The sequence below is a fragment of the Palaemon carinicauda genome, chromosome 27 (assembly GCF_036898095.1).
Source record: "Palaemon carinicauda isolate YSFRI2023 chromosome 27, ASM3689809v2, whole genome shotgun sequence".
NCBI lineage: Eukaryota > Metazoa > Arthropoda > Malacostraca > Decapoda > Palaemonidae > Palaemon > Palaemon carinicauda.
The window spans coordinates 2,444,393-2,468,968 of NC_090751.1; the positions used below are offsets into that span (position 1 = coordinate 2,444,393).

Consider the following 24,576-nt stretch of genomic DNA (forward strand, 5'->3'; position numbering starts at 1 on the left):
GGGGGTCGAAGGGTTTGGCCCCATTGTTAATTATCGAGTGTAGTATATATGCGTTGTTTTCTAATTCTTTACTGGATGTATTACAATGTGACCATATTCCCAATCGATCTTTTATTCTTGTTTGTTGCGTAGGGTAGATATGGAGACCTTACACTTATATTGCATACAGTATTTTAAACAAAAATTGTTGTATTGTTGTGAGATTTGCATGATTCTCATCATAATCAAGCAGAAATATATAGAGTACTGTATTGATTATATTTAAAAATTGGGCTCTAGTTGAATTTTTGCAAATATAAACTCTATAGTAAATATGGTTATATATATAAATAAAGAATAATTATTTAATTCTTTTGATACTTTGCCTCATTCAAAACTAGTTTTCCCAAGGAAGACTCAAGTAAAAATATAGTACAATTAGTACACAATTTTGATTCAGATATGTCAATCTTTGAAATTTGTGAACAGCTTTTCCTTTTTCAAATTGATATCCATTATGATTGAAGAATTGTGTTATACAGTAAAGGAAAAATTGAACAATGATTTGACCGATGACTGTATGCGCACACCATTGCATTAGATATCCCATCTTAAGCCCCTCACAAACGAGGGGCAAATGATGGTAGGGCACTCTGAATTGCCCGCTCGCTTTGAAACAGTGTTACCAGATCAAAGAGTCCAAGGCAGGCAATTGGCACAGGCAGGCGAACGTATGACTTGGGCCAGACGCTTGGTAGAGGACAGAGTGCAGTCAGTGTTGTGCCTGGCATCGTCATCCCTAGCCAGGTTTCCATCCAGTGCCTCAACAATGGGCACAAACACTTGGATGGTTTGCCTGTGGTATCCTCGCTTATGACATCATCTACACACGTGATTGCCACCTATACCAAAAGATGTCTAACAGGGTCAGCCTCCCATGCATTTGCCCCTCGTGTGGAAGGGGCTTTAGATGATCTACAGTAATGCTCTTCTTTACGTTGGTTCGACTATCGTCATTTTTTATTTTATGTTGCTCATCCTTAAGAAATAAATACAAAAATAAAATACTCGTTACATCACTTTTCCCGACTTTACGTGAGTTTTTATATAAGGATAGAATTTATAAGTACTCTTTTTTGGTGAGTGCTGTGTGTGTATAGGGAACATAATAGTCATATGTCTATATATGACTTACATCGAAAATCCGACTTACGTCAAACATCGCCTTGGAACTAATTAACAATGCAAGATGTGGTATTACTGTACTGGTTTAAAGCATGAATTAAAGTCTTTACAGTATTTATTTTTTGTGAGAAAAGGAACTTTTGATCTGTTATAGAACTTTAAATTTTATATTGACATACAGAACCTCATGTTTATACTTTAGTGCAATCAAAAGGATAATATCCTAATGTTACAAGACAATTCTGTTGTATATTGAAAATTTTATGTTATTTTTTTGCTTTGAAAGTGTCAAGGGTAATAGATAGAGCATAATAATATTGTTTATTAGAATTTCTGAAAGGAATAAAAAGGGGGGGAGAGAAGTCATAAGGGTGATGCCTAACCACTGAGGAATTATTAGCTCAGGAATAAACTTACGGCGACATGGGTACACGTAATCTTTTCTTTTTTAAACCTTAAAAGTCCTGCATTTTATACCCTTAAAACCAATGAGATCAACTCCTATGTCTCACTAGCTAATTTCAGGAAACATGAAAAGAAAACTTGATAAAGTCAATGACTACAGAATCTTGGGGAAAAAAAAAATTTCATTTGGATGATATTTCTGGAGTAGGCCGTCTTTAAACAGGTTTTATTGAAAGTAATTGCTGCCTCAGTGTCGTTGATTTTGTCTTGAACTTAATCTATTGGGTGGTGTCGTACAACATGCAACCTCCCGTGAAGAAGGTTTCTTTTTATCGTTTTTGATGTTCAAGTTTGTAGAGACTGAATGTTTAGCTTTTTATATTGTTAGAAATATTAACTATTTGTAATATTTTCCATGACATGAAGTCTTAAACACATTTACTTATTACAGCTGCGTTGCGGGAAATTTTGGCTGCTCTCACAAGTGGCGATGTTGTTGAATCTCTGGAAGCTGCAAGAGAGGCTGCTGGTAATGACATGGTTGCTCTTATGACAAGAGTGTTTCCACTAGTAACTCAAGTTACCATACAAGTCATTGGAAATTATGGATTTTCTCAGGATGGTGTTGGTAAGGTTTTATTACTGTATAATTGTTATTACTGTATTTTTATTACTGTTTGTAATTGTTTCAATGAATCTTACCTGACATTTATAATGTTATTACTTTCAGTGGCTTTAGTTATTTGACAAAACAAAATTAAGCCAAGGAAACTGTCACTCTTAACGCTAGTTTGTGTCTCCCCATCAGTCTAGCTGACTTGATTAGCTTCTCTTATCATTTTGTATTCATCATGTTATGGCTTGGATGGGTTTGTGCTTGCACTTTGAAATTTTCTCATCACTTAGTTTCATCTTGTGAACAAGAGGAAAAGCAAATTGACTTATAATTATGTTGGGTATTGTATAGTACCTTCAAGCAATAAAACTCTAAGCCAAGACTGTGGAAGGCACTTGTACAAAGGCTTTGGCATAATCCAAAACCAGTGAACTGTGATTTGATTTCAAAGTGTCCTTTTCCAAGAAGAGCTGTGTACCTTTGCTTTAAGGGAGTGAGTTAGCAGGGGAGCTGATGAGAACAATTCAAACTCTGTTCCACACAATATAGTTAATAGACAAATCACATCAGGCGATGATAGATGTGTTACCCGTACAGGCTAGTGTGATTAGAGTTTGGTGATATGGAGTCTGAGTAAAGTCAAATTTAGAATAGAAGAGGAAGAGATAACCAAAATCACAATTTTCAATATTAAACTTACCCGATAATCATGTAGCTGCCAACTCCGTTGCCCGACAGAATTCTATGGAGGGATACGCCAGCTATCACAATACTAGAAGGGGGTGTACTTACCAGCGCCACCTGTGGCCAGGTACTCAAGTACTTCTTGTTGACACCTCCTCAATTATTCCTCTGTCGTGCTTCCGGCAAGACGTTCTGGGATACGCTTATGTTATTGGAGTATTTTCACGACTTTGGTGAAGTATTTCTCTTTGATTTCGGCTGTCGCTTTACTGGAAACTTCTATATTAGCTTAGTTAGCTTTTGGAATTAATTTGATTAATTATGGTGTCGAAGAGAGTATGAACTCTCTTTCACCTTTCAATGGCCGACCCTTCCCTTAGACGGAAGTGTTGGTGTCTAAGAGAGTATAGACTCTCTTTCTTAATTTTGTAACAAAAGTTATAGATTTATTTTATATCTCTCCGCCTCTTATAGGCCTCTTCGATTAACTTCCTTTTATTATAAACTTATTAAAATTAATTTTTATATTTGTTTATATTCGACCTTCCTAATAGTAGGCGGTCTTTTCTTGGTACCGAAGTTAATTAACATTGAGCCCGTCATTTCGGTTTTACCTGTTAACATATTATGCTATTTTAATGTCTTTGAAAGAATTTCTTTGATAGTCTAGTACTGTTTTCAAAGTTGAACTAACGTTTTGTTTTGTCTCTGCAGTTGTTGACGTTCAGAACGTTCAACTTGCACTCTATCGTTACGATAGAGAAAGAGTTTTCACGGTTTCACGTTGCAGTAAGAGTAACCGTGTCTAGCGTTTTGTTCATTCTTTCTTAACTTAATGGTTTTGATCCTAATAAAGGAACTTTTCATTTTGGGAAATATTTCAGTTTTTTCCTTTAACAATAATATGTTTTAACGATATATATGATTGGGCTCTTCTCTCAGGTTCTAAGTCAAGAGAGAGAGAGAGAGAGAGAGAGAGATAGAGACGGAGGGAGAAAGAGGAGAATAAACGTTTCATTCAAGCCTGCCAGGCGTACGAATAACGTTGTTATCGTTTTTACTCTTCTCCCTAGTCTCTTTAGGGGAAGAAGGTAAACGTTTCTAGAGTGATCTAGTGTTTAGTCTCTTTCCAGCCACTGAATTATTTATCTTTCATTAGATTTTTCTGTTACATTGTAATTCTGTTTTCGCAATTACTAACTTTTGAGAAAGGATAGAATTGCGTGTTTCAGGTACAAACCACTTAAAGTTTCGAGTTCAGTGAAATAAGTGCAAACAGAAAATCAAAGTGATAAGTGATTAGCGCAAAGTTCAGTGTTGTGCGTGAGGGTACTTCTGTGCGCGCCAGTCGTCCTCCCAGTCCGGGACCTCTTGCAAGCTCCCAAGCCCAGGGGAGAAGCAATGTCGAAGGGCAGAAGGGTTCAGCAGGCCTTGATCGGCGCACAGAAGTATCCTCGGTGGTTGTGGGCGTGTCTTACCGAGACCGTCACTCCCACCCGCAGACGATTGAGCCCTTATTTTGCTCGTCTGCAGAAGAAATTTAGGGGAGAAAACGCTGGTCTCAGGTCTCAAGACCTCTTAAACGTAAAGTCCAGACCTATGCCAGACGTACGAAGTTAGAGTTCAACAACCCGGATGCAGTCATTGGGTTAGCTCTGACTCTCCTCAGTCATCAGTTGAATGCACTCCGCCTAAGAGGAGTAAGGTTCTGCCACAACAGAGCTCGACTGTTAAGGCTTTACCTCAGCCTACTGTAGTTTCTGCCGACCCCAAGTGGACTCTACTACAGTCCATGCAAGCACTGCTTTCGGACTTGATGCGTGAGTGTCGGGCTGAGAGTGTTGCGCCTCCGCCTCCGCCTACACTCCCTCCGCCTGCGCTCGCTCCGCCTGATCGCAGTTCCACCTGCCAGGCGTACGATGTTGAGCCACGTTCTGAGTTTGCTGTTCCCAGTGGTGTTCAGCCTCCGCCTTCCTTAAGGCAACTTTTACAATGGGATCAGGAGGATTATACCTCTCTTCCTCCGCCTCCACTTGCTGCTCCACCAGTGATGCAACACTCGGTTGAGGTACAACAACCTCTCCCGTCCATGAGTCAGTCTCCGCAGCTCTCGCTGCAGCGAGCTCAACCCTCCTCAAGGCAAGCACCTCAACACCTTAGCCTTGCGCCTCAGGAGCCTCAACTTGCGAGATTTTTACTGCGTTCTGCGCAGCCACTACCTTTTCGCTCTCAGCTCACACCGCAGGAACCTCAACTCGTTCCTCAGGAACTTGCTACTGCGCATCCGCCAACCACTCAGCAAGCGCAACCCTTGAGTTCAGCCACTCATGCCAGGAGTCAGCCTCCTCCACCCATGAGCCTACCTTCTGCTGATCAGCCTTTGCAGACTGAGCCTCAGGTGTTCCCTCAACAGAGTCTTGAAGAGGAAACCACAACTATTGTTGTTCCAGCTCGTTCTGACTCTGCTGTTCAGCATACCTTACCTTCATTTTCAAACCTATGATAATGGAGGTTATTTGTATTACTTATAAAAATATATTTGTATTCCTGGCAATATATTTTTAACAATATCGCAAAATATGGCAAAAATATGAATCATGAGTTATGAATGTAAGGTATATATTATGTTGATATTAAAACCCCATGCAAGCATGCATAAAGCACTCTAGCACTGGTCATGGAATTTCTGAGAAATGTTAAACGCCATGCACACGCTCTGCTTACCTTACATGCTCTGCTCACAGCATGCTCTGCATACAGCATGCTCTGCATTCAGCATGCTCTGCATACAACATGCTCTACATACAGCATGCTCTGCATACAGCATGCTCTGCATACAACATGCTCTGCACACAGCATGCTCTGCATACAACATGCTCTGCATACAGCATGCTCTGCATTCAGCATGCTCTGCATACAACATGCTCTACATACAGGATGCTCTGCATACAGCATACTCTGCATACAACATGCTCTGCATACCTTACCGCATGCTTCTCAGTCACACATCTTTGGTTGTTGCCAACTCACTAGACTGTCAAGCAGTTTCATAACGTTGCCTTCTAGTCTGCTGCTTTTGCACCAGTGAACCCTCACTGAGAGAACTTAGCTTTTCTAGGATATGGTCCCTGTAGATGAGAAAGTTCTTTTCTCCCTCCTTCTGATATTCCCTTGAGGACTCTGTCATTTGGAGGGAGCCTTTAGCTGCATAGCCTCCTATGGACTTTTATTTAAGCATAACATGCTTCCAGGGAAGGTAATGGTTCCACTTCAGTCGCTAATCCCGTCTGTTACCACACCTGCTCCCATAGACCTTGAGCTGTGTTACAAGACATGCAGTCCAAGCTTAGTCCTTGTTAGAGGATTTTTTGTTTACGGAGTCAATGTGTCACGGGGAAGACGTTCAACAACCAACAGAAGTGACTTGTTGTGACGCAGTGCGGCAACCTCAGCAACCCGATAAGGAGTTGTCTATACGACCCAGACAGTCTAGACAGATTCGGGTTGTCACTGTACTTCCTCGCTTGCCCATGATTGACAGTTCACAGACTGTGCAGCAGTACCATGATCTTGTGTCCGGCTCCGTCAGACGACTGGCTTTTAAGAGCTCCCACAAGTCGTCGCTGTCTGGAGATTTTCAAATGGACTATGGATCTGACCAAGGAACTGGGCCTCCTGGTCAATTTTGAGGAGTCTCAGCTCGTCCCATCCCAGACCATTGTCTCCTTGGGTATGGATCTTCAGAGTCGAGCTTTTCGGACTTTTCCGTCGGCCCCAAGGATCTTCCAAGCCCTAGAATGCATCCAGAGCATGCTGAGAAGGAACCGATGCTCAGTCAGGTAGTGGATGAGTCTAACAGGGACACTTTCATCGCTGGCCCTGTTCATCGTGTTAGGGAGACTCCACCTCCCCCCCCTTCAGTATCATCTAGCTGCTCACTGGATAAAGGACATGACGCTAGAGACGGTCTCAGTCCTGTTTCCGAAGAGAGGAGGTCTTCTCTCGCGTGGTGTAAGAACAGCTTTCTTCTCAAGGAAGTCTACCTTTGGCTGTTCAGAAACACAACCGCCGTCTCCTCTCGGACGCATCAGACACGGGCTGGGGTGCGACTTTGGACGGACAAGAATGCTCGGGAACTTGGAATCAGGAGCAAAGGACACTTCACATCAATTGCAAGGAGTTGTTGGCGGTTATTCTGGCCTTGATAAACTTCAAGTCCCTCCAGCTTAACAAAGTGGTGGAGGTGGACTCTGACAACACCACAGCCCTGGCTTATATCTTCAAGCAGGGAGGGACTCTTTCGTGGAAGTTGTTCTAGATCGCAAGGGACCTACTCATCTGGTCTAAAGATCGAAAGCTAACTGGTAACGAGGTTCATTCAGGGCGGTATGAATGTCATGGCAGATCACCTCAGACGGAAGGGTCAGGTCATCCCCACAGAGTGGACCCTTCTCAAGAATGTTTGCAGCAGACTTTGGGCCCTGTGGGGTCAGCCAACCATAGATCTGTTCACTACCTCGATAACCTAGAGACTCCTGTTGTATTGTTCTCCGATTCCAGACCCAGCAGCAGTTCACGTGGATGCTTTTCTGCTGGATTGGTTCCATCTCGACCTGTATGCATTCCCGCCGTTCAAGATTGTCAACAGGGTACTTCAGAAGTTCTCCTCTCACAAAGGGACACGGCTGACGTTGGTTGGCTCCGCTCTGGCCCGCGAGAGAATGGTTCTTAGAGGTACTGCAATGGCTGGTCGACATTCCCAGGACTCTTCCTCTAGGAGTGAACCTTCTAAGTCTACCTCACGTAAAGAAGGTACACCAATCCTCCACGCTCTTCGTCTGACTGCCTTCAGACTTTCGAAAGACTCTCAAGAGCTAGGGGCTTTTCGAAGGAAGCAGCCAGAGCGATTGCCAAAGCAAGGAGAACATCCACTCTCAGTATCTATCAGTCTATAGGGGAAGTCTTCCGTAGCTGGTACAAGACCAATGCAGTTTCCTCAACCAGTACCACTGTAACCCAGATTGCTGACTTCCTGTTATATCTAAGGAAAGTAAGATCCCTTTCAGCTCCTACGATCAAGGGTTACAGAAGTATGTTGGCAGCGGTTTTCCGCCACAGAGGCCTGGATCTTTCCACCAACAAAGATCTACAGGACCTCCCTAGGTCTTTTGAGACCTCAAAGGAACGTCGGTTGTCCACTCCAGGCTGGAATCTAGACGTGGTCCTAAGGTTCCTTATGTCATAAGATTTGAACCTCTCCAATCAGCCTCTTTTTAGGACCTCACATTAAAAACTCTTTTCCTCGTGTGCTTGACAACAGCTAAAAGAGTAAGTGAGATCCACGCCTTCAGCAGGATCATTGTTTTCACATCTGAAACGGCTACATGTTCCTTGCAGCTCGGTTTTTGCTAAACGAGCTTCCTTCACGTCCTTGGCCTAAGTCGTTCGAGATCCCAAGCCTGTCCAACTTGGTGGGGAATGGTCTGAAGAGAGTACTTTGCCCAGTTAGAGCTCTTAGGTACTATCTAAAAAGGTCTTAACCTTTACAAGGACAATCAGAAGCCTTATAGTGTGCTATCAAGAAACCTTCTTTTCCAAGTTCTAAGAACTCAGTTTCTTACTATTCAGGCTTCTGATTAGAGAAACACATTCTCATCTGAAGGAAGAAGACCTTGCTTTGCTGAAGGTAAGGACACATGAAGTGGGAGCTGTGGCTACTTCAGTGGCCTTCAAACAGAGCCATTCTCTGCAGAGTGTTATGGATGCAACCTATTGGAGAAGCAAGTCAGTGTTCGCATCATTCTATCTCAAAGATGTCCAGTCTCTTTACGAGTACTGCTACACCCTGGGACCATTCGTAGCAACGAATGCAGTAGTAGGCGAGGGCTCAGCCACTACATTCCCATAATCCCATAACCTTTTAACCTTTCTCTTGAATACTTTTTATGGGTTGTACGGTCGGCTAAGAAGCCTTCCACATCCTTGTTGATTTGGCGGGTGGTCAATTCTTTCTTGAGAAGCGCCGAGGTTAAAGGTTGTGATGAGGTCCTTTAGTATGGGTTGCAGCCCTGTATACTTTAGCACCTTTGAGTTGATTCAGCCTCCCAAGAGGAACGCTGCGCTCAGTAAGGAAGACGATCTTATTAAAGGCAGAGTAACGGTTCAAGTCGACTTCCTTACCAGGTACTTATTATTTCATTGTTATTGTGGATAACTGATTATATGAAATACGGGATACTTAGCTATCCTTTAATCTTGTACACTGGTTTTCACCCACCCCCCTGGGTGTGAATCAGCTACATGATTATCGGGTAAGTTTAATATTGAAAAATGTTATTTTTATTAGTAAAATAAATTTTTGAATATACTTACCCGATAATCATGATTTAATCGACCCTCCCTTCCTCCCCATAGAGAACCAGTGGACCGAGGAATAATTGAGGAGGTGTCAACAAGAAGTACTTGAGTACCTGGCCACAGGTGGCGCTGGTAAGTACACCCCCTTCTAGTATTGTGATAGCTGGCGTATCCCTCCATAGAATTCTGTCGGGCAACGGAGTTGGCAGCTACATGATTATCGGGTAAGTATATTCAAAAATTTATTTTACTAATAAAAATAACATAATTCTTCCTATCTATCTACCTTGGTACCCTGTCTTTGACTTGGGGTGTCAATTGCTTCCACCTGGTCATGTCTTGAGTTCTCTTTATAAATTGTCCAGCTGTTACATTCTCATGTATATTTTCCAGTAAGCTGTCCAAAAACTTTTTCCATTGCCATTCTCTTGCTCTTCTCCCCTCTATCTTTCCTGTAAGGCAGAAAAGTTTGATCTTTTCTCTTCCTATTATATGTCCCAGAAATTCCATCTGCCTCCTTCCTATCACTTTTAGAAGTGATCTCTCCTGATTCATTCTTCTCAATACCTCCTCATTTGTTACTCTCTCAGTCCATGGGATCTTTAACATTCTTCTGTAAAACCATAATTCAGTTGCGTTTATTTAATTTTCAAGTTCTTGTTTAATGGCCATGTGTCGTATGGACCATACATAGGTTTTCAGTGCTCTAACTTTTGTCCGAATCCATATCCTGTAGATTGTCAACAGAGTTTTCGGACTGTTGAAGGCATGTTTTGTTATAAGTATTCTTTTTCCCATTTCTTTATTACATCTTGCATCATGTGTTATCATACTGCCTAGATATACAAGGGCATTTTTTTGTTTTATTGTTGCTCCATCCATTATGATGTTGCAATTAGGAGGTTCCAGGTTTTTTTTTTAAGCTACTACTACTTCTTATGTTGATTTTTAGTCCCATGTTCTCACTCTTGCTTTCTATGTCAAGAAGTGTTTGCAGTTTCTCTTTTGAGTCAGCTATTATTACAGTGTCATCTGCAAATCTAATATTTGTATTTTCTCCAACTTTTATTCCTTCCATTCCTGATATACGTCTCATTATGATTTCTCCATACATAGAGAAGAAGTCTGGTGACATTACATATCCCTTTCTTACTCCTTGTTTTATTTCTATCCATGGTGTTAAATTATTCTCAATGTTAACTGTAGCTTCATGACTCCAATAAATGTTGGTAATTAGCCGAAAGTCCTTCCAGATTTATTTAAATAATGAACTTCTTTTAAACTGTGTTGCTGGGAATTAATGCCTTGAAGCTGTTCAGGAAATTAAGAGAATAAGTAGGAAATAAAAAACCAATTCAATAACCATTCATTTCCTTGTACTGCTATATTTGTTTCCTTTTTTTATATTTTCCATTGCTAAAGAGTGGTCTGATCTTATAGAAGTTAGGGCCCACTTCTTCCTTTTTATTTGTTTTTGTTTCCATTGGACTTGGGTTGAGTAATGTTATCAAATTTAAATCCAGCTGATAAGTAAAGGGACCAATACAATTTCTCTGGTTCCCATAATGATATTGTGCATTCAAGTGTCAGGTACTTGCAGGGGCCTTTCTCTTGATGGCAGTAGAATTAAATTTTAGTTTGACAGTATTATTATCATGATTATTATTGTTGAATAGTACATAATTGCAACAACAGCATCATTCAATTTATATGAGGCTTTTTCTAAATTTTCTTTAAATTTCTCCTCAGTACATTGTTTTGCATGTACTACAGCTTTTAACGTTGTCTAACGATATTCCTATACTTTGTACAGTACAGTACATACATATACCAAGGCACTTCCCCCAATTTTGGGGGGATATCAAATAAATAAAACAAAAAAAGGGGACCTCTCTTCTCTACGTTCCTCGCAACCTGACAAGGGACTCAATCGAGTTCGGCTGGTACTGCTAGGGTGCCACAGCCCACCCTCCCCCGTTATCCACCACAGAGGAAGCTTCATAACGCTGAATCCCCTACTGCTTCTACCTCTGCAGTCATCCAAGGCACTGGAGGAAGCAGCAGGGCCTACCGGAACATCGTCACAATCGCTCGCCATTCATTCCTATTTCTAGCACGCTCTCTTGCCTCTCTCACATCATTCCTCCTATCACAAATAAAAGAAAGAATAAAAACTGACAAGTATCTATTTCCTTTATGAACATATTTGTACACATAGATAATCTTCATACATTAGCTTCATACTGAAGATAATTTAAGTAATTAATAGATTTTTTATACAGCATAGTAATACGTAAAAAAAATTGAAAGTGCTATGCAAATACTGTTTAAAGGTTTAAAGGCCACTCATTAATGGCAGGGTCAAGGGACAGTGATATTGCCCTATCAAGCAGGACAATGCCCTAGAGACTGGCCATATATGCATATGATCAGCGCCTAAGCCCCCTCTCCACCCAAGCTAGGACCAAGGAGGACCAGGCAATAGCTGTTGATGACTCAGCAAATAGATCTATGGGCTTCCCTAAACCCCCCATCCTTAGCTCACAAGGATGGTGAGATTGCAGATCAAAGGAACTGACGAGTTTGAGCTTTACTCGAACCCCAGTGTAGCGTTCAACAGTCAGGGACGTTACTGCATCGGCCACCACAGCTCTATATACTACAGTATACTATATACAGTACTAATATACTATTTTGTTTAAGGGATGATAAAAAAGTCTAATCCTTAGTGTATACACAACCATTGTCTCCTGTACTTCATAAGCAACAATGAAACAACATAACATTTTCTTTTATTCATGTTTATTAATGACCTGGAAGATGGATTTGATACAATCCCTTAATGTAGGGATGACAAAGGAAAAAACGAAGAAATATGTCTTCGTAATAAATAGAGAAAATGCATGTTTATTTTTCTCTTTTGGTCTCTTGCTTCAATTTGGTGACGGTGAATCTAACCAAGAGTCTTGTTAGGCCTTAAATATCAGGGATTAATGGAGATAATCTCTCTCACTCCCTGTCTGGAGTCTCTAATGTATAATACTGTACGGTGTAGTGAATTAACATAGTAAGCTTACCCCATGCTGCACATTAGGCATGACTTAGAATGGTCTGTGATATACAGTATGCCTTTGGTCCCTAGTTATACCCTCTTTTTAGCTTTTCACTTAATTCCAGCCTTTCTTAACTTTTACTGTATAGCGTAACTGCAAGGGTTTTTTCAGTTATGGAATGGCCTCCCTGTCCTTGGTGCCAGGAAATTTGTCAGGTTGCTGTGTATAACACATTTATTTAAGGTGATTATACTGTAATAACACAGATAATCACAATACGTTTTTATGTGTTGGGCTGAAATATTTTATACATAATTACTGTATTTCTTTAAGGGGAACTTGATATACAGTATTATTGTATTTTAAATATTAAACTTAGCCGGTGAATATATAATAGCTGCAACTCTGCGGCTCGACAGACAACATACTCAAAAAACTCGCGAGCGATCGCTATGCAGGTTGCGGGTGTGCCCACCAGCGCCAACTGTCGGCCAGATACCACTCTTGTTTGTAAACAAAACCTTCAATTCTTCTCTGTCGACGTTGACAACAAGACGTACTTATACTCGCTGTAGAACCTGGAGTTTTCCCATCATATTTGGTGAAGTACTTTATTTTGGTTTGAGCTTTCGCAGTACAGGTGTTTTTCCTCAACATAAACTCTTGAACTCTTTATTGAATCGGATTATTTATTGATGACTTGGATTGTTTTTGGAATTTTCTTTGACTAATTCAAAATGGCTGACCCTTCTCAAGTACCTAGATTTCGAAAGTGTAATGCTAGGGACTGTAATAGGCGTCTTCCAAAGGCTTCTCTCGACCCTCATACTGTTTGTTCCAATTGTCGGGGTAAAACCTGTCAATTGGGAGATCGGTGTGAGGAATGCGTGGGCCTTTCGGAATTCGATTTTATCGAATATGATAAGTATACACGCAGACTAGAGAGAGATAGGGTAAGGAGAAGTTCATCTAGGTCCGTAGATTTTTCCTCTCCACATGCCCCTGAACCTAATCCTTCCCCTGTAGTGGTTGTTCCTAACCCCCCTTCTAGCACTCAGGAACCGTCTATGCAAGACATGTTACGTGCTATTCATGCCTTGGGGGAGAGAGTTGAAGCGTTAGCAAGTGACCGTAATCAACTCATGGCTGACGTGAAGGAACTTAAGTGCCACAGTGCCACGGCGGAAAGTGGGAAAGTGATTAGTGCGCAAAGTGTTGTGAACAGTGTTGCGACCGAGGGTTCGTCTGTTTGTGCCTGTCGTTCACCTAGTCCGGGACCTCTTGCAAGCTCCCAAGCCCAGGGGAGAAGCAATGTCGTACGACTTATGAGTTCGAGAGGCCATGATCAGCGAACAGACGTTCCCTCTATGGTATCAGGCGTATCTCGTCAAGATCGCCCCTACCATAAGACGAGAGAGCCCATTTTTACCTCGTCTTCCGAAGGCGTTTCACGCAAGAAACCATGGAGCAAGGTTTCTAGGCCTCTGAAACGCAAGTCGGTCCCTTCAGGACAGGTCCAACGTCCCGGATGTAGTCATTGGGACAGTTCGGACCCGTTGCTGTCATCGGATGACTGCTCGACGCCTAAGCAAGGCAAAGTTGTGCCGTCTCAGACGTTAACCCCGTCTGTTACCGCACCCGTTACCGTAGACCCTAAATGGGTTATACTGCAGGTCATGCAGTCTAAGCTTGCGTCCCTTATGGAAGATTACAACGCAGAGAAGGTTTCCGTTGAACCTAGCCGTTTATCTCACGGAGATCCTGGCCGTCAGCCACCCAAGCGTTCTGTTGTGCGTCCTGTTGACGTTGGTGTAGCCAGCTCACGTCAACCAGTTGGGGTTGTACCACACCCGATGCGGTCTCGTGTGGATTTTCAGCCGCATGTGGACGTTAAGCAACTCACTGATGCGCCTGGTGACGTTCAGGACGTTCGCCAACCATCAGAGTTGACTTGTTTTGACGCGGTGCGTCAACCTCCGCAACCTAGAGTTGTTTTGACTGCACAACCCAGGCGGTCTAAGCAGTCTCGGGTGGACGCTGTGCGTCCTCACGCACCTGTTGTTGTTGTTGACAGTTCCCAGACTGTTCAGCAGTTTCAGGACGCTGCGTCCTGCTCCGCCACTTATGCACCAGTGCGGACGGACGCTGCGTGTCAAGCATTGCCTACCCCTTTGCTTGTTTCTCATCAGTTATCAGATGAGGAACTTTCGGATGAGGATGTTGCTGACCCTCAGCCTGAGGATCATCCTTCAGATATTGATGAGCCTAGAGCAGTTCCGCCATCTATGGACTTTAAAAAAGTCATGCTCATTTTTAAAGAGTTGTTCCCTGAACACTTTGTCTCTGTGGCTCCTCGTTCGCCGCCGTCTGAGTTTGTTTTAGGCGTACCTGCTGCTATGCCAGCCTTTACAAAACTCGTTCTTTCTCGCTCATCCAAGAGAGCTTTACGGCTGTTAGGCGATTGGTTGGAAACCAAGAGGAGTTTAGGGAAGACGGCCTTTGCCTTCCCCCCAACTAAACTCTCGTCTAGATCGAGCGTCTGGTATGCCACGGGAGAAGTTCTCGGCTTGGGAGTTCCTGCCTCTGCCCAGGGCGACTTCTCAAGTCTTGTAAACTCTCCCCGCCGCCTAGCCATGAGACACTCGAAGATTAGTTGGTCATCCTCAGACCTGGACCATCTACTTAAAGGCATCTTTAGGGCTTTTGAAGTTTTTAACTTCCTTGACTGGTGTTTGGGAGCCTTGAGTAGGAAAATCTCATCAGCCGATAGAGATGTCTCCTTACTCATTATGTCCTGCATGGATAAGGCCATCCGCGATGGTTCCAACGAGCTCTCCGCCTCGTTTACGTCAGGAGTCCTAAAGAAACGAGAGTCTCTGTGCTCTTTTCTGTCAGCAGGAGTGACGCCCTGTCAACGATCTGAGCTACTCTTTGCCCCTTTGTCTAAGTTCTTGTTTCCTGAACTTTTAGTTAAGGAAATAGTGTTGTCTCTAGTGCAGAAGGACACCCATGACTTGGTTGCGTCCTCGGCTCGCAAAGGGACCCCTTCGTCTGCCTTGTCTGCTAGACCTAGGATAGACACTCCAGCGTCCAGGTTTATTCCGCCCTTTCGTGGCAGAGCCCCCAGCAGGGGAAGTACTCGTGCCGAAGGGAAGAGAGGAAAGAGGAAAGGAGCCAAGTCCTCGCGGGGCAGAGTCTGACTGCCCGCAGCTTCAGACAGCAGTAGGTGCCAGACTCAAGAACTTCTGGCAAGCCTGGGAGAAGAGAGGCGCAGATCAACAGTCTGTGAAGTTGCTCAGAGAGGGGTACAAAATCCCATTTGTACGCAAACCTCCTCTAGCGACGTCCCCCATCGATCTCTCTCCCAGGTACCGAGAGGAAGCAAAGAGGCAAGCCCTGAAACTAGAAGTGTCTCTTTTGCTAGAGAAGGGAGCGGTGGTCAAAGTCTCGGACCTTCAATCACCGGGGTTTTACAACCGTCTCTTCCTAGTACCGAAGAAGACAGGAGGTTGGAGACCGGTGCTAGACGTCAGTGCTCTGAATGTCTTTGTCACAAAGACAAAGTTCACCATGGAGACCACGAAGTCAGTCTTAGCAGCGGTCTGAAAGGGAGACTGGATGGTCTCTCTCGACCTAAGGGACGCTTACTTCCACATCCCCATTCACTCAGATTCCCAACCTTTTCTGAGATTTGTGTTCGACAATGTGGTGTACCAGTTTCGGGCCCTGTGCTTTGGCCTAAGTCCTGCTCCTCTCGTGTTTACGAGGCTTATGAGGAATGTGGCAAAATTCCTCCATTTATCGGGTATCCGAGCCTCCCTTTATTTGGACGACTGGCTTCTCAGAGCCTCGTCCAGTCATCGCTGTCTGAAGGATCTCAATTGGACTTTAGATCTGACCAAGGAATTGGGACTTCTGGTCAACTTGGAAAAGTCCCAGCTGATCCCATCCCAAACTATTCTGTATTTAGGGATGGAGATTCGCAGTCCAGTTTTTCGGGCTTTTCCGTCGCCCCCCAGAATAGATCAAGCCATGCTCGTAATCCAAAAGATGTTGAAGAGAGAACGTTGCTCAGTCAGGAATTGGATGAGTCTAGTAGGAACTCTATCATCCCTGGAGCAGTTTGTCTCGCTAGGAAGGCTACACCTCCGACCTCTACAATTCCATCTAGCTTTTCACTGGAAGAAGGACAAGACGCTAGAGGCGGTCTCGATCCCGATTTCTGAAACAGTAAAGACTTGCCTGAATTGGTGGAAAGACAATATCAGTCTACGAGAGGGACTTCCCCTAGCAGTTCAGAAACCAAACCACGTTCTCTTCTCAGACGCATCGGATTTGGGTTGGGGTGCGACACTGGACGGTCGGGAATGCTCAGGTCTGTGGACCTCAAGTCAGAGGAGCATGCATATCAACGGCAAGGAGCTTTTGGCAGTTCACCTGGCCTTGATAAGCTTCGAGAGTCTCCTTCGAGACAAAGTGGTGGAGGTCAACTCGGACAACACCACAGCCTTGGCGTACATTTCGAAACAAGGAGGTACCCACTCCCTGACACTGTACGAGATCGCAAGGGACCTGCTCATCTGGTCAAGAGATCGAGGCATCTCCCTAGTAACGAGGTTTATCCAGGGCGACTTGAACGTTCTAGCAGATTGTCTCAGTCGGAAAGGTCAGGTAATTCCAACCGAATGGACCCTCCACAAGGATGTGTGCAAGAGGCTTTGGGCGACTTGGGGTCAACCCACCATAGACCTCTTTGCAACCTCGATGACCAAGAGGCTTCCAATCTATTGCTCTCCAGTCCCAGACCCAGCAGCAATACATATAGATGCCTTTCTCCTAGATTGGTCTCACCTAGACCTATACGCATTCCCACCATTCAAGATTGTCAACAAGGTACTGCAGAAATTCGCCTCTCACGAAGGGACAAGGTTGACGTTAGTTGCTCCCCTCTGGCCCGCGAGAGAATGGTTCACCGAGGTACTTCGATGGCTGGTAGACTTTCCAAGAAGTCTTCCTCTAAGAGTAGACCTATTACGTCAGCCACACGTAAAGAAGGTACACCAAAGCCTCCACGCTCTTCGTCTGACTGCCTTCAGACTATCGAAAGACTCTCGAGAGCTAGAGGCTTTTCGAAGGAGGCAGCCAGTGCGATTGCAAGAGCGAGGAGAGCTTCTACTATTAGAGTTTACCAATCAAAGTGGGAAATCTTCCGAGACTGGTGCAAGTCAGTATCTGTATCCTCGTCCAGTACCTCTGTAGCCCAAATCGCTGATTTTCTCTTATACCTGAGAAGAGTTCGCTCCCTTTCAGCTCCCACGATCAAGGGCTACAGGAGCATGTTGACTTCGGTCTTCCAGCATAGAGGCTTAGATCTTTCCAACAATAAAGATCTACAAGATCTCCTTAAGTCTTTTGAGACCTCTAAGGAACGTCGTTTGGCTACACCTGGATGGAATTTAGACGTGGTCCTAAGATTCCTCATGTCAGACAGGTTCGAGCCTTTACATTCAGCCTCCCTGAAGGATCTCACTCTTAAGACTCTTTTCCTGGTGTGCTTGGCCTCAGCTAAAAGAGTCAGTGAGCTTCATGCCTTCAGCAAGAACATCGGTTTTTCGACAGAAAAAGCCACTTGTTCTCTTCAACTTGGTTTCCTAGCCAAGAATGAACTGCCTTCTCGTCCTTGGCCTAAATCTTTTGATATTCCTAGCTTATCAAAGATCGTAGGCAACGAGTTAGAGAGAGTATTATGCCCCGTTAGAGCTCTTAAGTTCTATTTAGCTCGTACTAAGCCTTTAAGAGGTAAATCTGAAGCGTTATGGTGTTCGGTTAAGAAACCATCCTTACCTATGTCAAAGAATGCTTTGTCATATTTTATCAGATTGTTAATACGAGAAGCTCATTCACACTTAAGTGAGGAAGACCGATCTTTGCTTAAGGTTAAGACGCACGAGATTAGAGCTATAGCAACTTCCGTGGCCTTCAAGCAAAATAGATCTCTGCAAAGTATCATGGACGCGACCTTTTGGAGAAGCAAGTCAGTGTTCGCGTCATTTTACTTGAAAGATGTCCAGACTCTTTATGAGGACTGCTACACACTGGGTCCATTCGTAGCAGCGAGTGCAGTAGTGGGTGAGGGCTCAACCACTACACTTCCCTAATTCCATATCCTTTTAATCTGTCTCTTGAAATGTTTTTAATATTGTTTTTATGGGTTGTTCGGAAGGCTAAGAAGCCTTTCGCATCCTGGTTGATTTGGCGGGTGGTCAAAGTCATTTCTTGAGAGCGCCCAGATTAGGGGTTTGATGAGGTCCTGTTGTATGGGTTGCAGCCCTTGATACTTCAGCTCCTGGGAGTCTGTCAGCATCCTAAGAGGATCGCTGGGCTCCGTGAGGAAGACAGACTTACAAGGCAGAGTAATCGTCTAAGTCAACTTCCTTACCAGGTACCTATTATTTTGGTTTTGTTATATTGATAACTGTCAAAATGAAAAAACTCTTAGCTTATACGCTGTAAACATATTAACTCTGGTCTCTACCCACCTCCTTGGGTGTGAATCAGCTATTATATATTCACCGGCTAAGTTTAATATTTAAAAATGATATTTTAATTATAAAATAAATTTTTGAATATACTTACCCGGTGAATATATAAATTAAATGACCCTCCCTTCCTCCCCAATAGAGACGCATCGGGACGAGAAGAATTGAAGGTTTTGTTTACATACAAGAGTGGTATCTGGCCGACAGTTGGCGCTGGTGGGCACACCCGCAACCTGCATAGCGATCGCTCGCGAGTTTTTTTAGTATGTTGTCTGTCGAGCCGCAGAGTTGCAGCTATTATATATTCACCGGGTAAGTATATTCAAAAATTTATTTTATCATTAAAATATCATTTTATAGTATTAAAATTTTGCTTTTGGGAATTTAGTGGTACTCTATGTTAATTTGAAAACTCAATTGCCTTTTTAAATTAAAGTTAATTGCATTTACAATAAGAGCTGACTTTACTATGTGATCAGACAGTATTGCTTTGCATAAAGGCATTGTTTTCTTTGGATTATTTTTCATAACCAGCCATGTGTGATTAATTAAAGTACAGTAAATGTATTTATATTTTTCATATCATTTACAGTAGGAGCTGACTTTACTATATGATCAGACAGTATTGCTTTGCATAAAGGCATTCTTTTCTTTGGATTATTTTTCATAACCAGCCATGTGTAATTAATTAAAGTACAGTAAATGTATTTATATTTTTCATATTTCAATACTAAGAGCATATTTTTCTCTCATTGAATCCTTAGGAGCAATCCAATTTGAACACGTAATGAAGAACCTAGGTCAAGATGACCCGGAAGTAGTGAGACTCCACTCTCAAGTTCGTTCATATTTTCTCCCGGCAGTTGTGATCCCTCCTTCTGGGCATCCGTAGCTCAAGCACGTGTTGGCGGTGGGGCATTTTCTATTTCTAAAATAGCACAAAAGCGAATACATTTGTTAAGATTCGTGAGACTTTGCAAATGCATATGAAATACACAACTGAAAGTATATACTGTATAAGATTTATGCACAAATCATACAGAAAGAGACCCTCAGATTTTTAATAAACTGGTTGAACAATCATTTTGTATGTTATATCATGCAGTTGTAGAGTAGAGTTGCTGAAGTGCCTGGCAACCAACCCTGGTAGTCCCCAGTGTTTGGTTTCCTTTTCATATTATGGTTTAATATATTGAGTATTTTTAATGAGCTTTAATGTCCATTGACCTACAAATTTTTTCTGTATGAAGCACCATCAGTGAACATGGTAAAAAGGAGTTGAGAGTGGTATTGAAAGATAAAGCAAAAGTGATGGAAGATTTAAACATTGTTAGTTAACATTAATATACATGGTTGAGTAGTAATGGACTATGACTGACAGCTGTGGACAAAGACAGGTATCTTTTGGCATGAATCAAGAGACTGTGGACCATACAAGTTTATGATGAATTATGTACAGTATTAAGATATGTCATAACTGTTAAAATCGTTGATGTCTGGACTTAGTGTGAAAATCATTGGTAGGGCCTTGTACTAACTGGCTGTAAAAGAATGTTACTAATAGAGAGTCAAAGGTCATCTATTATTTTACTATGATCTTATAACAAGATGCTTTTGATGTAAATGTTGAATTTTCAATATTAAACTTACCCGATAATCATGTAGCTGTCAACTCCGTTGCCCGACAGAATTCTATGGAGGGATACGCCAGCTATCACAATACTAGAAGGGGGTGTATTTACCAGCGCCACCTGTGGCCAGGTACTTAAGTACTTCTTGTTGACACCTCCTCAATTATTCCTCTGTCGTGCTTCCGGCAAGACGTTCTGGGATACGCTTATGTTCTTGGAGTATTTTCACGACTTTGGTGAAGTATTTCTCTTTGATTTCGGCTGTCGCTTTACTGGAAACTTCTATATTAGCTTAGTTAGCTTTTGGAATTAATTTGATTAATTATGGTGGCGTAGAGAGTATGAACTCTCGTTCACCTTTCAATGGCCGACCCTTCCCTTAGACGGAAGTGTTGGTGTCTAAGAGTATAGACTCTCTTTCTTAATTTTGCTTAACAAAAGTTATAGATTAACTTCCTTTTATTATAAACTTATTAAAATTAATTTTTATATTTGTTTATATTCGACCTTCCTAATAGTAGGCGGTCTTTTCTTGGTACCGAAGTTAATTAACATTGAGCCCGTCATTTCGGTTTTACCTGTTAACATATTATGCTATTTCCGCCACAGAGTTTGAAAGAATTTCTTTGATAGTCTCGTACTGTTTTCAAAGTTGAACTAACGTTTTGTTTTGTCTCTGCAGTTGTTGACGTTCAGAACGTTCAACTTGCACTCTATCGTTACGATAGAGAAGAATGTTCACGGTTTCACGTTGCAGTAAGAGTAACCGTGTCTAGCGTTTTGTTCATTCTTTCTTAACTTAATGGTTTTGATCCTAATAAAGGAACTTTTCAGTTTTTTCCCCTTTAACAATAATATGTTTTAACGATATATATGATTGGGCTCTTCTCTCAGGTTCTAAGTCAAGAGAGAGAGAGAGAGAGAGAGATAGAGACGGAGGGAGAAAGAGGATAAACGTTTCATTCAAGCCTGCCAGGCGTACGAGTAACGTCGTTATCGTTTTTGCTCTTCTCCCTAGTCTCTTTAGGGGAAGAAACTAAACGTTTCTAGAGTGATCTAGTGTTTAGTCTCTTTCCAGCCACTGAATTATCTTTCATTAGATTTTTCTGTTACATTGTAATTCTGTTTTCGCAATTACTAACTTTTGAAAAAGGATAGAATTGCGTGTTTCAGGTACAAACCACTTAAAGTTTCGAGTTCAGTGAAATAAGTGCAAACAGAAATCAAAGTGATAAGTGATTAATGTGCGTGAGGGTACTTTTGTGCGCGCCAGTCGTCCTCCCAGTCCGGGACCTCTTGCAAGCTCCCAAGCCCAGGGGAGAAGCAATGTCGAAGGGCAGAAGGGTTCAGCAGGCCTTGATCGGCGCACAGAAGTATCCTCGGTGGTTGTGGGCGTGTCTTACCGAGACCGTCACTCCCACCCGCAGACGATTGAGCCCTTATTTTGCTCGTCTGCAGAAGAAATTTAGGGGAGAAAACGCTGGTCTCAGGTCTCAAGACCTTTTAAACGTAAAGTCCAGACCTATGCCAGACGTACGAAGTTAGAGTTCACAGTCATTGGGTTAGCTCTGACTCTCCTCAATCTTCAGTTGAATGCACTCCGCCTAAGAGGAGTAAGGTTCTGCCACAACAGAGCTCGACTGTTAAGGCTTTACCTCAGCCTACTGTAGTTTCTGCCGACCCCAAGTGGACTCTACTACAGTCCATGCAAGCACTGCTTTCGGACTTGATGCGTGAGTGTCGGGCTGAGAGTGTTGCGCATCCGCCTCCGCCTACACTCCCTCCGCCTATGCTCGCTCCGCCTGATCGCAGTACCACCTGCCAGGCGTACGATGTTGTGGACTCTACCACAGTCCATGCAAGCACAGCTTTCGGACTTGATGCGTGAGTGTCGGGCTGAGAGTGTTGCTCCTCCGCCTCCGCCTACACTCCCTCCGCCTACACTCGCTCCGCCTGATCGCAGTACCACCTGCCAGGCGTACGATGTGGTGGACTCTACTACAGTCCATGCAAGCACAGCTTTCGGACTTGATGCGTGAGTGTCGGGCTGAGAGTGTTGCTCCTCCGCCTCCGCCTACACTCCCTCCGCCTACACTCGCTCCGCCTGATCGCAGTACCACCTGCCAGGCGTACGATGTTGTGGACTCTACTACAGTCCATGCAAGCACAGCTTTCGGACTTGATGCGTGAGTGTCGGGCTGAGAGTGTTGCTCCTCCGCCTCCGCCTACACTCTCTCCGACTACGCTCGCTCCGCCTGATCGCAGTATCACCTGCCAGGCGTACGATGTTGAGCCACGTGCTGAGTTTGCTGTTCCCAGTGGTGTTCAGCCTCCGCCTTCCTTAAGGCAACCTTTACAATGGGATCAGGAGGATTATACCTCTCTTCCTCCGCCTCCACTTGCTGTTCCACCAGTGATGCAACACTCGGTTGAGGTACAACAACCTCTCCCGTCCATGAGTCAGTCTCCTCAGCTCTCGCTGCAGCGAGCTCAACCCTCCACAAGGCAAGCACCACAACACCTTAGCCTTGCGCCTCAGGAGCCTCAGCTTGCGAGACATTTACCTTGTTCTGCGCAGCCTCTTCCTCATCGCGCTCCGCTCACACCACAGGAACTGGAACTTGCTACTCCGCTTCCGCCAACCGCTCAGCAAGCGCAACCCTTGGGTTCAACCACTCATGCTAGGAGTCAGCCTCCTCCACCCATGCGCCTTCCTTCTGCTTGTCTTTTATTCAGCCTTTGCAGACTGAGCCTCAGGTGTTCCCTCAACAGAGTCTTGAAGAGGAAACCACAACTATTGTTGTTCCAGCTCGTTATGACTCTGCTGTTCAGCATACCTTACCTCCATTTTCAAACCATGGCAAAAATATGAATCATGAGTTATGAATGTAAGGTAAACATTATGTTGATTTTTAATCCCCATGCAAACATGCATAAAGCACTCTAGCACTGGTCATGGAATTTCTGAGAAATGTTAAACGCCATGCACACGCTCTGCTTTCCTTACAGCAGGCTCTGCTTACAGCAGGCTCTGCTTACTACATGCTCAGCATACAGCATGCTCTGCATTCAGCATGCTCTGCATACAACATGCTCTGCATACAGCATGCTCTGCATTCAGCATGCTCTGCATACAACATGCTCTACATACAGCATGCTCTGCATACAGCATACTCTGCATACATCATGCTCTGCATACCTTACCGCATGCTTCTCAGTCACACATCTTGGGTTGTTGCCAACTCACTAGACTGTCAAGCAGTTTCATAACGTTGCCTTCTAGTCTGCTGCTTTTGCACCAGTGAACCCTCACTGAGAGAACTTAGCTTTTCTAGGATAAGGTCCCTGTAGATGAGAAAGTTCTTTTCTCCCTCCTTCTGATATTCCCTTGAGGACTCTGTCATTTGGAGGGAACCTTTAGCTGCATAACCTCTTATGGACTTTTATTTAAGCATAACATGCTTACAGGGAAGGTTATGGTTCCACTTCAGTCGCTAATCCCGTCTGTTACCACACCTTCTCCCATAGACCTTGAGCTGTGTTGCATGACATGCAGTCCAAGCTTAGTCCTTGATAGAGGATTTTTTGTTTACGGAGTCAATATGTCACGGGGAAGATGTTCAACAACCAACAGAAGTGACTTGTTGTGACGCAGTGCGGCAACCTCAGCAACCCGTTAAGGAGTTGTCTGTACGACCCAGACAGTCTAGACAGATTCGGGTTGTCACTGTACTTCCTCGCTTGCCCATGATTGACAGTTCACAGACTGTGCAGCAGTATCATGATCTTGTGTCCGGCTCCGTCAGACGACTGGCTTTTAAGAGCTCCCACAAGTCGTCGCTGTCTGGAGATTTTCAAAGGGACTATGGATCTGACCAAGGAACTAGGCCTCCTGGTCAATTTTGAGGAGTCTCAGCTCGTTCCATCTCAGACCATTGTCTCCTTGGGTATGGATCTTCAGAGTCGAGCTTTTCGGACTTTTCCGTCGGCCCCAAGGATCTTCCAAGCCCTAGAATGCATCCAGAGCATGCTGAGAAGGAACCGATGCTCAGTCAGGCAGTGGATGAGTCTAACAGGGACACTTTCATCGCTGGCCCTGTTCATCGAGTTAAGGAGACTCCACCTCC

At 43.6% G+C, this 24,576-nt stretch overlaps 1 protein-coding gene across 1 annotated transcript in view; it reads left to right on the plus strand.

Annotated features, from left to right (window-relative positions):
• Window positions 1–20,447, plus strand: part of LOC137621074 (protein C10) — a 21,412-nt gene extending 965 nt beyond the window's left edge. Inside the window, exons 2-3 of the mRNA XM_068351514.1 lie at window positions 2,021–2,197; window positions 19,583–20,447. Coding sequence (XP_068207615.1) covers window positions 2,021–2,197; window positions 19,583–19,710 — 305 coding nt within the window. The 3' untranslated portion in view covers window positions 19,711–20,447. The remainder of the gene's footprint in view (window positions 1–2,020; window positions 2,198–19,582) is intronic.
• Window positions 20,448–24,576: the final 4,129 nt, after the last annotated feature.